The 12,743-nt window shown below is 45.5% G+C and overlaps 1 protein-coding gene across 2 annotated transcripts in view; it reads left to right on the top strand.

Moving 5' to 3' along the window:
- The window catches only part of MTMR1 (myotubularin related protein 1), a 60,420-nt gene that overhangs the window by 22,003 nt on the left and 25,674 nt on the right, over window positions 1-12,743 (top strand). For both annotated transcript variants that reach the window (XM_006905504.3, XM_006905505.3), the window contains 6 exons: window positions 1,459-1,560; window positions 1,867-1,950; window positions 2,883-3,032; window positions 4,578-4,766; window positions 10,322-10,507; window positions 10,947-11,153. In XM_006905504.3, coding sequence (XP_006905566.1) covers window positions 1,459-1,560; window positions 1,867-1,950; window positions 2,883-3,032; window positions 4,578-4,766; window positions 10,322-10,507; window positions 10,947-11,153 — 918 coding nt within the window. The remainder of the gene's footprint in view (window positions 1-1,458; window positions 1,561-1,866; window positions 1,951-2,882; window positions 3,033-4,577; window positions 4,767-10,321; window positions 10,508-10,946; window positions 11,154-12,743) is intronic.

The raw sequence follows: 12,743 nt of genomic DNA, 5'->3' as shown, positions 1-12,743 counted from the left end.
CCTCTCTCATCTTCACACATGCTCTTTCCTTTTCTTGCAACACTTTTCCCTCCGAGCAGTCCTAAATAGCAAGTGACCTCAGTACCTCAATCAGCCACCAAGGTGTACGTGTGTAGCCAGTGTAGCTTGGAGGGTGGGCACACCAGGAAGTTACATCATTTAAGCAGGTAACCTGTGGCCGTTTTACTAAGATATTTTTTATGACAGGGCGAGCAGTTGCTAATAGCTCCATTCAAACTGTTTTCCAGCATAGAATTACGGGGGCTGTGCTCTCAGCCCTCTCAGCTCATGTCCTAGAGCCTTGCAACGTGTGGGGTTTGTTTTTTTTTAAATGGGTGAGAGACAATTTAGAAGGGACGAAAACTAGGAAAAAGTAAGTCTTGCTCCACCCAACGCCCAGCTACCCTGTCGCACTCCCCACTGTTACCAGTTCCCACTGGTACCCTGTGCACATAAGATGCATGTCTGGCTTTTGACAATGTAACATATTACATATGCCGAAAATGACACATTATGTACACCGTTCTGCCGTTTCTTTTCTCCCCTTAACAATGTATCTTGGAATCCTTGACATCCATACGTAACAAGCCGTTTCTTATTTTTCACACTCTCTAGGATTGCATTAGCTGTGCTGTAGTTCATGTACCAGCCTCTGTTGATGGCCATTTACGTCGATTCCATTTTTTTGCTGTCGTACATATAATATCACAATAACATCCTCACTTTCCAAATTGCTCTTGCTTTGATCCGTCTGTGATCATATTTATTTTCAAATTTCATCTACTGTTAAAGAAGAATGGGCGTTTTGTGTTTAACTAACGGCAGAGGTTTCAGAAGGTCAGGGGGCATTCCTCAAAACGCCCCTGGGAAGAAAGTGCACCCTCAGAGCCACCTCGCTGGGATCGCTCCTGCCCACCTGAACTTGGCCTTTTGGCAGGCAGCTTGCATGCTGGGGCATTTTAAGAAACTGGGATGTGAAGAAAGAGCATTGTAATTTCTGTAAGGAAGTCACTAAGGGCCATAGTCTCTCCACGATGCATAGTCCTCGCTTTGAGTACAGGGGAGAAACCTCTGTCACATTCCTATTATATGGAAGGTGTGAGATCTGTGATCGATTCTTTTGGTAGTTTAGAGCTTACAACTGATTCTGTGGCATGTCTTTAGCAAGTAAGTGCACAGGACGGGAGGGCATATCCTTTACGTACTAACATTACTCTTGGTTCCATCTGATGAGTTTTTTTTTTTTTTTCCTCTAACGTGTCCCCTTCATTCCAGTTTCTTCACTAAATTTTTTAATAAACCTTGTTGGGGGTATTTTTGTTAATTGCCTTCTGTTGGAAAAAGAGTATAAAAGGAAAAATGAATAAAAATATCTTATGGAACTTTTTGTTGCATGGTGTCTGCCTCAGAGGCACTCAACACACGTTGAATAAATGAGTTTTGCTAATTGTTTAACAGGATATGAGGAACTTGCGACTTGCTTATAAACAGGAAGAACAGAGTAAACTGGGGATATTTGAAAACCTCAGCAAACATGCATTTCCTCTTTCCAATGGGCAGGTAAGTAGACTAAAATAAACCTCTTTTGCGTACCTTTGTGGGGGGTCCAAATTTTTCATGTTTAATTATTCCTTTTTCCAGAGGTTCCCTTCATCTATTTTCTCTCTGTTGGTGACTAATATTAGAATATTTAAAATTTGTCAGTTCTGTGTAATGATTAAGAAAACTGCCAATCCATTGCTTCAAAATTTACAAATTAAAATAGGAATCTTAATACATTGGGCTTATAACTGAATGAAAAGCTTTAATATTGGATATATGTGATAGCAAAGAAATACTGACATATTTTGTGCTCTTTGTATCCAGACACTCTTTGCATTCAACTATAAAGAAAAATTTCCAATTAATGGATGGAAAGTTTATGATCCAGTAGCTGAATATAAGAGACAGGTAAAGTATATTGCTTATCAAACTGAAAATAATAGGTTGAGCATCTTTTTCTTTTCTAAAAGGTTAGAAATATTGTGGAGAAGAAACCTTTTGAAACAAGTCGTCCGTAGGTATAACTTACCTAGCTGGTAGGTCCTTCATCTCTGGGATGCCCCGTGGTCCCTGTGCCAAACCTTTGACTATGTCACTGTGTGTTCATCCTTTTTCCAGAGACAAGTGGAGTACAGGGACTGGGGTTTAAAAAGCAAAATAACCAGATGGTTTTTATGAGATATTCTGGTAATGAGTTGATGAGTAAGGATCAAAACCAGTGGCGCACCTCGGGTATGGTCCATGGCTCCACCTGGGGCACGAACCCAGGACCTTCTGCGTGTAAAGCAGACGTGCTAACCACTACTCTATGGAGCCACCCCTAAATTATATTTTAAATACAGGACATGACTACCTCAGTCATGGCATTCCTCTACCAGAAGTTCTTTAGTACATTGTCAGTTTGAAGATATTCCAATAAGATTATTTTCATGACAATTAATCTTTGTCTCCACCTTATATTTGGTATGGTGATTTATATTACTTATTTTAGACATCTGTAAAAAGTTTCTGTGTCTCTAAAGGACTTCCATGAGTATTTTCGAAAACAACAGTATACTCATTCTTTTTAGAAAACATGACAGGAAATGTATAGGATTAGGATTCTAGTCTATAATTTTCATTTCGTAGTATGCTTAGAAATTCTTATGCTTCACTGGATGTTTTAAATGGATAAGGAAGGAGTTATATTCGATAAATACGTATTTAAACTTTTAACTAGTACCGCACAAATATAAATGGATTTTGGTAGAAAATAAAAAATGGATGCGATGCACGCTTAGTAATTTCTGAAAGTGTAAAAGCACACCTACCCCCACCCCTTCTTCTCTAACACCCTGCAGGGCTTGCCAAACGAGAGCTGGAAAATATCCAAAGTCAACAGTAATTATGAGCTCTGTGACACCTACCCTGCCATCATTGTTGTGCCAACTAGTGTAAAAGATGATGACCTTTCAAAAGTGGCAGCCTTTCGAGCAAAAGGCAGAGTCCCTGTAAGTAACAAACGTTGTCATTTAGATATAAACATCTGAGGTATTAGGTCTAATATGGAAAGAAGACAGAAAAAAAAATGTAGCAAACAAAATGGAAAGTCGAAAAATAAGCCTAAAAAACTGAGCAAGCATATCTTTGATTCTCAAGAACTGCCTGATTATATAAATTCTCTCTCTGCTGACTCTACCTTGCATGACTTCACATTACTAAGTGCATGGTAACTTCAGCTATGTGGCTCAAAATGTAGGAGGGAATAAGAATTAGCATGTTACTGCATTAACAGTTGACGTCACTGGTTTCACTGACTCATGCTAGAGAGAAGACACTCTTCCTCAGATGCTGAATGTAAAGCTGCAGCTTCACGGGAGGCACGCCATTACCAAAAGAAACATAGCAGCCAGCAGAGGGGGGATTTTTTTTTTAATTAATTTTTTTTTCAGTTCAACAGTAAGTCATATATACTTTACATTGTATGTTCACTGCCCATAGATTTTTTTCTGTCACCACATATTTGATCTCCTTTATCCGGACTACCTCCCCTCTCCCCCCACCCTCTGGTAACCACTAGCGTATACTCCATGTCCATGAGTCTCTGTTTGTCCTGTTCATTTGTTGCTTTTAGGTTTATATCCCACATATCAGTGACATCATGTGATTTTCAACTCTTTCTGTCTGGCTTATTTCGCTTAGCATGATTATCTCGAGGTCCATCCCTGTTGTCACAAATGGCAGTATTTCATCTCTTCTTATGGCTGAGTAATATTCCATTGTATATATGTACCACAGCTTCTTTAGCCAATCATCTATCATAGGACATTTCGGTTGCTTCCATGTCCTGGTCACCGTGAATAACGCTGCTATGAACATTGGTGTGCAAATATCTTTTCGGATATATGTTTTCAAGTCTTTGGGGTAAATAGAGAGCATATTTTTAAAACAGGTTTCTTGAGGTTTAATTGATATGCAAAACACTGCACTGTTCAATGTATACAATGTGGTGAGTTGGGACATATGTATACCCCCGTGATACTGTCGCCAGGACCCAGGAGGGAGTGAATGTTTTTTGAGCCCAGAGTTTGCCATCTGGTACAATCCTGGGTCTCTTGACCACTGGAGGAAAAACCGGAGGTTTGGGGAAAAGCTTTAGATTTTATAACAAACTATATGTTCACTTTGTCCTCACCTGGCCACATATATCATTGTTAAGATACAAAGATATTTTTAAATTAGGAGACAAAAATCAAACAGGAATGCGGCTCGATGTTAGTAATCTTTTGACTTCGTTTCTGTTTTTCTTAGAATTATAGAAGTTCAGAGGTACAAGGGGACTTTGGGAGCTTATCTAGTCAGACTTCTTTGAACTTGACCCAAACATTGAGTCCCCTAGTGACTATCATGCTGTGATTGGCCTGACCCCTCATCTTTGAGGAAAATATGCAGAGGAAACTGTGCTAGAGAAGAAAACTTGTTTTTGCTACCTGGTAATTAGAATACATATTTTTTTAGGAACTGCACTCACCATATCTGTTCTTTACAAACACTAGGTGCTGTCATGGATTCATCCAGAAACTCAGGCGACGATTACTCGTTGCAGCCAGCCACTTGTGGGTCCCAATGATAAACACTGCAAAGAAGATGAAAAATACTTGCAGACGATAATGGATGCTAACGCGCAGTCTCACAAACTTACCGTCTTCGATGCCCGGCAAAACAGTGTCGCCGATACCAACAAGGTACATTCTCGATGTCATTGCCGAACCGGTGGGTCTTGTCTTCTGTACTGTGTGTAAATCATTACGCAGTTCCAATAGCCTGTTGCACTTGAGGAGCCTGCGTGGGGCACGTAAAGCTCTGGAGCTCAGAAACAGACAAGTTGAGGTTGAGACTGGGGCCCAGCGGCCTCTTGGGTGGTGGTTACAGCCTGTATGGATGGCTGAGGTCTCCGAAGGCCTCTAAGTCTCGTGAGCAGGGGCCAAGCACCAAACCCTCAGAAATGTTGTCTGTGGAGGGCAAAAGAGGGACTCTGTGAAGGAAGGAGGGGTCCACATGCTGGGAGGAGACCCGGAAGAGGGCGGGAGGGGTCCTAGATGTGAGGAGGGGTCGGGATGGGAGGGGAAGGGAGGGGAGGGGAGGGGAGTCCAGGGGCAAGACTGGGAGGGAGCGGGCGTCTTAGCTCCAGCTGCTGTAGCAAAATGCCACCGACTGGTGGCTTACAGACAACAGACATTTATTTCTCACACTTTTAGAGGCTGGAAGTCCAAAATCAGGGGGCCAACAGACCCAGCGTCTGGTGAAGGCCGACTTCCTGGTTTGTAGACAGCTACCTTCTTGCTGTGTCCTCACAAGGCTGAGAGCAGAAAAAGGCTAGGTGTCTGGTGTCTCTTCTTCTAAGGGCACTAAGCCCATCCTGAGGGCTCCACCCTCACCACCTACCAGCATCACCTTGGGAGTCAGGATCTCAACATGTGAATTTCGAGGGGACAGGATCATGCAGTCCACACGGAGCAGTGTGGATTTCAGAGTCTGGGGGCATGAGAAGCCTGCCCTGCCGCTTTGTACCTGTGGCCTCTGGGAGCTGTCCGCCCTCTCTGAAGCTTCGATTTTTCTCACCTGGGAGCCCTCCTGGCTGCCTTGTCAAACTGTGGGTGGAGAGCGTGGCAGGCCTTCAACAAGCCCTGAACAAGCTAGTTTGAAATTGAGGCACCCTGAGTCCATCCTTCAGATAGCTGCTCGTATTCAGTATTCGGGTTTCTTTTTCCTAAGAGGGTTGGGGATGGCCCTGTCACCACTGCTATCAGTTTATTCTTGCAGACTTGGGGACTGGTGGGTAACAGTATCCCAACGTCACTAGCTTCTCTCTGGAACCCTGCTTTGCACCCATAGAGAAACGTCTGGCCAGCGAATTGGTGACTTCTGGAACTCTCTGAAACCTTCCCCCTGTTCCTGCCAGGGCATAGGTGGGGCCATGGCTTCTCACCGCCCTTCCCCTTCTATCCCAAGACCTCCAGGTGCCTGTTCTCAGTATCCAGGCTTGGAGTAGCCACTCACACCCTTTTTCCTCCATAACCCCATTTTCTGATTGTCATTTGTCTTACTTGGATCTTTACTAATCAGTCTCCAGGCAACAAAATGCCTTTAAGTACGTTCTCCTGGTTATGTCCTGGTTAAAACCAACTCTTAGCTGGTGCTTCCTCCTTGCTGAAGTGCCTCTTCTGCCCACAAGCGCCCTCAGGCAGGGCCTGGGGCCCATTCCTCTGCCAGCTCTCAGACAAGGTGGCTGCTCCTGGGGTGATAACATAGCAGTGCTTGAGTGTCTTTAGGGGTGGTGGGAAGGTATCAAGCTTTGCATACGTTAGCTTTAATTAAGATAATTTATTTTCTTAATTTAATTAGCAGTTAATCTGCATAGTGAGCTTTGGAGTTTTTATGGGTGAGAAAGCTGAGGTGGCATTTGGGTGGCAGAGCTGGGATCACAAACCCACTCTCCCTGCCACCCAGGCCTGTGCCTTCAACCACTGCACTGTGCTGTTCCAGCCTTAGTCAGCAGTGTCGTCAGCAGGTGATTAAGTTTATTTTTTTATGAAAGCTGTAATTACTCCATGGAGGCAGGACCGTGCTCTAAAGTGCTTTATCCATAATGGGTGCTCAAAAAGCGTTTTCTTGAAGTTTAAAATGTCTCATGTAATTCTGTGGAAGCAGTTGGAGTACAGGGTGGCATCCAAATATGCGAAATTCTGTTATTTTCCTGTCAGTCACGCTTGCCCCTTGCAGACTTTATCAGAGTCTCAGCAGCTGCTCCTCCATCTAAGTGACAGGGCTCTCAGCCACACACGGCCTCTGGTCTCCCCCAGAACTGCTTCCCTTCTGGATTCTCAGAAGCAAACTGCCTTCTCAGACCTCAGCTTCTCGTGCAGGAGCTCACAGGCCATTGCTCAGCTTTGCCCATATCCGCGTGCTCCTGCCCAGCCTGGCCTCCTTAGGCTGTTCCTCCCCTGTCCTCCGGCCAGCATCTTGGCTCGTTAGCCCTTCAGCACCCCTGCTTGGCCCAGTTCACTCCTCCCGCCTCTCTCGTGCCCACAGCTGGGCCTGCTGAGCATCCCAGGATGCCGAAAGGCTCACGATGTGCAGGTTGGAGCCACTCCGCACACAGCTGGGCCCTCAGTACTGCTGGGAAGTTCCTCTCCTGCCTTTCCGGGGGCCCTTTCAGCCCCTCAATGACTCTTCTAACATATGACCCTGTCCCGCCCCCTTCATCCTCAACAGCTGGCCTTGCTTCGTTCTCCACAGAGAACAAACCAACCCTCAGAGAGGAGCTCCCTCTGCCGCCACGCCTGGGAACCTAGCTTGTATTGCTGTCCATGGAAGCCTCCCCGCTTCAACCTCCAGCCTCCCCTGCCGGCTCAGTCATCCCCTTTCCCTCTCTGGGATCCCCAGCTGTTCCCCTCCACTGACTCCTTTCCATGAAGTCTTTCTCATCTATACAGTTAAGCCCTCGCCGGAACTCTCGTCACTGTCCCTTTGCAGCTGGCACCTTCTCCTGGCCTTTACAGATAGACTTCTCGGAGGATCCATCTCCTTGTTACCCCTCAGCGCTCACCGCCACTCACTCCCCACTCACCCTTTAAGCCATCTTTGCACGAACTGTTCTTGGTAAAGTCGCCAAGTACTTGTCACAAAATCCAGTGTGTATTTTTCAGCACATTTTTCTTGATCTCACGAACTTTTGATATAGTCGAGACTTTCTCCTTTTCAAAACCTTTTCCCTTCTTTTTTCCTCTAATCTCGGGCTGCTTTTCTCAGTCCTTTGCTTTATATCCCTTAAATGTCGGCCTTCTTCGGGTTCCTGGCCTTCACGTCTCACACTACATGCTGTCCTTGGGCACCATGTGCCAGACCTCTGTCCTCCACTGCTATCCACGTGCCCGTGGCTTCACATTGGTATGCACAGCTCAAACCTCTCCTGCGCTCCAGATCTGTGCATCCCGCTGCCTGCAGACCTCTCCACTTGAATTTTTCAGGCATTTTGCACCCACTATACTCAAAGCCTAACACTCTCTTCCTTCTTCAATCATCTGTACCCCAGTATCCCACCATCTCTCAGGTCACCCAGTCCAGAATCATGGGTGTCCCTGTCACCTCCTGGGCTACCCACTTCATTGCCCCAATGAGCTACAACATCCTGCCTCTAAATATCTCAAATCAGAAGCGTGTCTCTGCCCTGCCGCCTCCACCATGATTCTTTCAGCCAGATGACCGCCCGTCTCTGAGCTGGTCCACCTCCTCCAGGTCCCTTCTCCCCATGTAGCCAGTGATGATTGTGCAGCGTGAGTCCGATCCAGGCCCTGCCCACTCTCTGGCCTCCTCTCTCCCTGTTCTCGCCACTGCCCTGATGTTCTCTGCTGAACTTCTTGCCTGCCTCTCAGGAAGCCACGTCCTCTCCTGCATCTAGGCATCGAAACACGATGGCCCCTCTGCGTCTCATGTTCTTGACCCTCCTTCCAACAGCAAAGCTTCCCTGACTTGGGTTCTCTTCTCAGTGGAGATGTCTCTTCTGTCTCTCTGACAGCCTCCTAGCACATGCTACAGCAAAGGACTTGTCCCCTGGACTAACCACACCCTTCTCCTCACCTGCTTAGCCCGCCAGATTTTCAGGGCCTTGAGCACCAGGGTGTATACTTGTCCATAATTGTTGCCTCGGTATTTAGCTCGAGGCTGAGCATCAGTACCTACTTGGTAAATGGTTGGACACTAAATGAAGAGTGCGGTCTTTGGGCTCGCAGATGCGTTTACTGTTTTTATTGAGATAAAATTCACATAACGTAAAACTGGCCATTTTAACCATTCCAGAGTTTACTGTTCAGCGACTTCCAGTATATTCACAGCGCCGTGCAGCAGTTACCACTATGTAATTCCAAAATGCCCTCACAGCGCCAGAGCGAAACCCTGTGCCCATTGGCAGTTGCTGCCCATTCTCCCCTCCCCCATCCCCTCGCACCTACTAATTTACTTCGTATAGATTTCCTCGTTCTGGACATTGCATATAGGTGGGATCACACAGCATGTGATCCTTCGTACCTGGCATCTTCAACTTAACATGTTTTCCAGATTCATCCATGTCGTAGCATGGAGCAGCGCTTCATTCCTTTGTATAGCTGAAAAACATTCCATTATATGGTGAGACCACAGTTCGTTTATCCAGTCATCCATTGATGGACATTTGGGTTGTTTCCACCTTTGGCTTATTGTGAATAGTGCTGACCTGATCAGTCATGCACAAGTTTCTGTTTGAATACCTGTTTTCAACTTCGTGGGGCTGGAACTGCTGTGTCATATGGCGATTCTATATTTAACTTTTTGAGGAACCACCAGACTTGTTTCCACAGACTGCACAAATTCCACCAGCAGTGTATTAGGCTTTCAGTCTCTCTGCGTTCTCATCACAGATGTGTTTTGAATGTTGATCTCTACAAAATAGAAGCTAATGATAGATGAGATTCTGTTATGAAATTACCAATGGGTGAACCGTGTCTCCTTTTTTTGGTTACATTTGCATTTTATTTAAATTGCTTAAATCTTATAGTTAGGGATTTGCAAACTATTTTATCATACAGAGATTTTGCGGTAGTACAGCTTTTTAATTCAGATGGATGGCACTGACAGAACTTTTTAAGCCTAATTAGCCTTGACTTAGATCCATGTCTTAATGGTTTAAAAACTGATGATGGGTGATGAAAGATTGTTATGGGCGAACTGTCTCCATTAAAAAAAAAATATGTCGAAATCTTAACCCCCGGTTCCTGTGAAGGTGGCCTTATTTTGAAATAAGGTCTTTGCAAATGTAATCGAGATGCAGTGAGGTCATACTGAATTAGGCTGGGCCCTGATCCAATCTGACTGATGTCCTTAGAAGAGAAGACACCCAGAAAAGACTATGTGATCATGGGACCGAGACTGGAGTCATGTATCTATAAACCAGGAATACCTGGGACCACTAGAAGCTGGAAGAGGCAAAGAAGCTTCTCTTCCAAGAAGATTCCGAGACAGCCTGGCCCTGCCAACATTTTGATTTTGGACTCGCAGACTCCAGCAGTGCGAGAGAAGACATTTCTGTTGTTTTAAGCCACTCAGTGTGTGGCACTTTGTTCAGTGGCCAACGGGAAACTCCTACAAGATGTAGGCGGTTTATTATGAACATGGGTTTGTTGCTTTTTTAATGGTCTCTCTTGGGTACCAATAGAAAGAACGGAAAAGTGAACTCAGATGAAGTGATGTCTGTTGTCTTTCGCAGGCAAAGGGTGGAGGATATGAAAGTGAAAGTGCTTACCCGAATGCGGAACTAGTGTTCTTGGAGATCCACAACATTCACGTGATGAGAGAATCACTGCGTAAATTAAAAGAGATCGTGTACCCTTCGATCGATGAGGCGCGGTGGCTATCCAACGTGGATGCGACACATTGGCTGGAGTATATAAGGGTAAAGAGGGCCAGTCCCTTCCGTGCTTTCTCTGGATGAGATTTCCCTGGCGGGGCCGTAAATTTGTCTATCCAAGTGGTTTCTTAACGTTGCAAATAAGCACATCTTTACTGCGTACTTTGGGCTTTCTTAGTTTCCATGAGCAGCATCCATGTGGTGGTCTTTGGGGGGAGGGCTTTTGTGATAAAAAGGGATGCTGCTTGCCTCACCCCGAGTCTTTAAGGTACTTTGGGGCCCTTCGAATAAAGGACCCGATTTACTGCTGTAGTTTATCATAGTAATAAGTTCCCTGCCCTGCCCCCCCAAGATGCTAATGATTCTCAGTCACTTGCATTCTGGTTTGGTTTCTTGACCTGAACATGCAGCATTCTCCCCAGAATTACTTTTGCTACCATAGAAATTAAATGTAGCTCGGTCTAATGTGCCTTCTTTTCTGAAGATGCTTCTCGCTGGGGCAGTGAGAATTGCTGACAAAATAGAATCTGGGAAAACGTCCGTGGTGGTGCATTGCAGCGATGGTTGGGACCGAACAGCCCAGCTGACGTCTCTGGCTATGCTGATGCTGGACAGCTATTACCGTACCATTAAAGGCTTCGAGGCTCTCATAGAAAAGGAGTGGATAAGTTTTGGACATAGGTTTGCACTGGTGAGTTGAGACATCACACACACACACACACACACGTGCGTAGGCTTCCTGCTCTTTATCAGACCTGAGTCACCATAACAGAACACTGTGGACATCAGCCTTGTATGTTCCTAGTAGGGCATTCTTTTTTTTTTTTTTTTTTTTTTTTTTGTGTGTGTGTCTTTTAAACAAAATGCTTATGACTGTTTTAAGTATGCCTTTAAAAAAAGTTGACATAAGATTCACGTAATGTAGAACTAACCATTTTAAAGGGTACACTCCAGTGGCATTTAGTACATTCACACTGTTGTGCAACCACCATGTCTATCTAGTTCCAAAACATTTCCAGCACTCCACGAAGAAAGCCCAGACCCATTAGGCAGTCACTCCCAATCCTCTCTCCCCCAGCTCCTGACAACCACTAATCTGCTTTCTGTCTCAATGAATTTGCCTATTCTAGCTCCCGATGTAAGTGGAATCACACAATATTTATCGTTATGTGACTGGCTTGTTTCACTAAGTGCAGCGTTTTCAAGCTTCATCCATGTTGTAGCACATACCAATTTAATTCCTTTTCCTGGCTGAATAGTACTCCATTGTATGTATATGCCACATTTTGTTTATTCATCTGTTGGTAGACACTTGGATTGTTGGCTATTGTTACTAATACTGCTATGAACATTGCCGTGCAATGTTGCCATACAAAGTACCACAGACTGGGGGGCTTAACAACAAATTTGTCTCACAGTTCTGGAGGACGAAAGTCCAAGATCAGGATTGTCACAGGGTAGGTTTTTCCTGAGGCTGTCTTCCTGGCTTGTAGATGGCTGCCTTCTCTCTGGGTCCTCACAAGGTCGTCCCTCTGTATCTGTGTCCAGATTACTTCTTATAAGGCCGCCGGTCAGACTGGATCAGGGCCCACCCTAATGGCCTCATTTTTAACTTAATTACCTCTTTAAATCACCCCTTTAAAGGCCCTATCTCCAAATACAGTCACATTCTTACATTGCTGGGGGTTAGAACTTTAACATATGAATTTGGAGGCGAGGGACACAACTCAGCCTATAACAGCCTGCTGTCACTTCGGGGTATATATCTAGCAATGGGATTGCTGGCTCATCTGATAGTGCATTCTTGGGCTGCCGTTTGTGTTCTAGTCCAAATGGCAGCCAATTCCTACTGTGCCCAGACTGTTGAACTGCTGGGAGTTCCGTCTGAACCATGGGTTGAATTGGAATACTCCCGAAGCCCTATTCAGACTCACGTGTGGAAAGCAGGGCAGTTTGAGCACGTCAGCGGCCCTGGCCGTGACGGTGCCGCATGTACCCACTGTGCCTGCGCTGCCAGGACAGGAAGGAGCAGTGCCACAGCCCCCGTTCGGGAGCTGTTGTCAGGTCCTTGGACACATCTCTGCGCTTTGGTCTCCCTCTTCTGAACTGGAGTGCCGTGAGGTGGGAATGAGTTTCTATGCCTCAGGTGTTTAGGACGGTGCCTGGCCCATGCTGTGTGGGTGAGTTCTAGCTCCTGTCGATACTTTAAACATCACGAACTCCTTCGTTGCTTCTTCCCTCAGCAAAAGCTGCGCTATCACTTTCTCTCCTTCTTGTCTGT

Source organism: Pteropus alecto, unplaced genomic scaffold, assembly GCF_000325575.1.
Source record: "Pteropus alecto unplaced genomic scaffold, ASM32557v1 scaffold341, whole genome shotgun sequence".
NCBI classification, from domain to species: Eukaryota; Metazoa; Chordata; class Mammalia; order Chiroptera; family Pteropodidae; genus Pteropus; species Pteropus alecto.
Note: the sequence above shows the minus strand (reverse complement) of the source record. Positions and strands in the feature narration are given on the sequence as shown.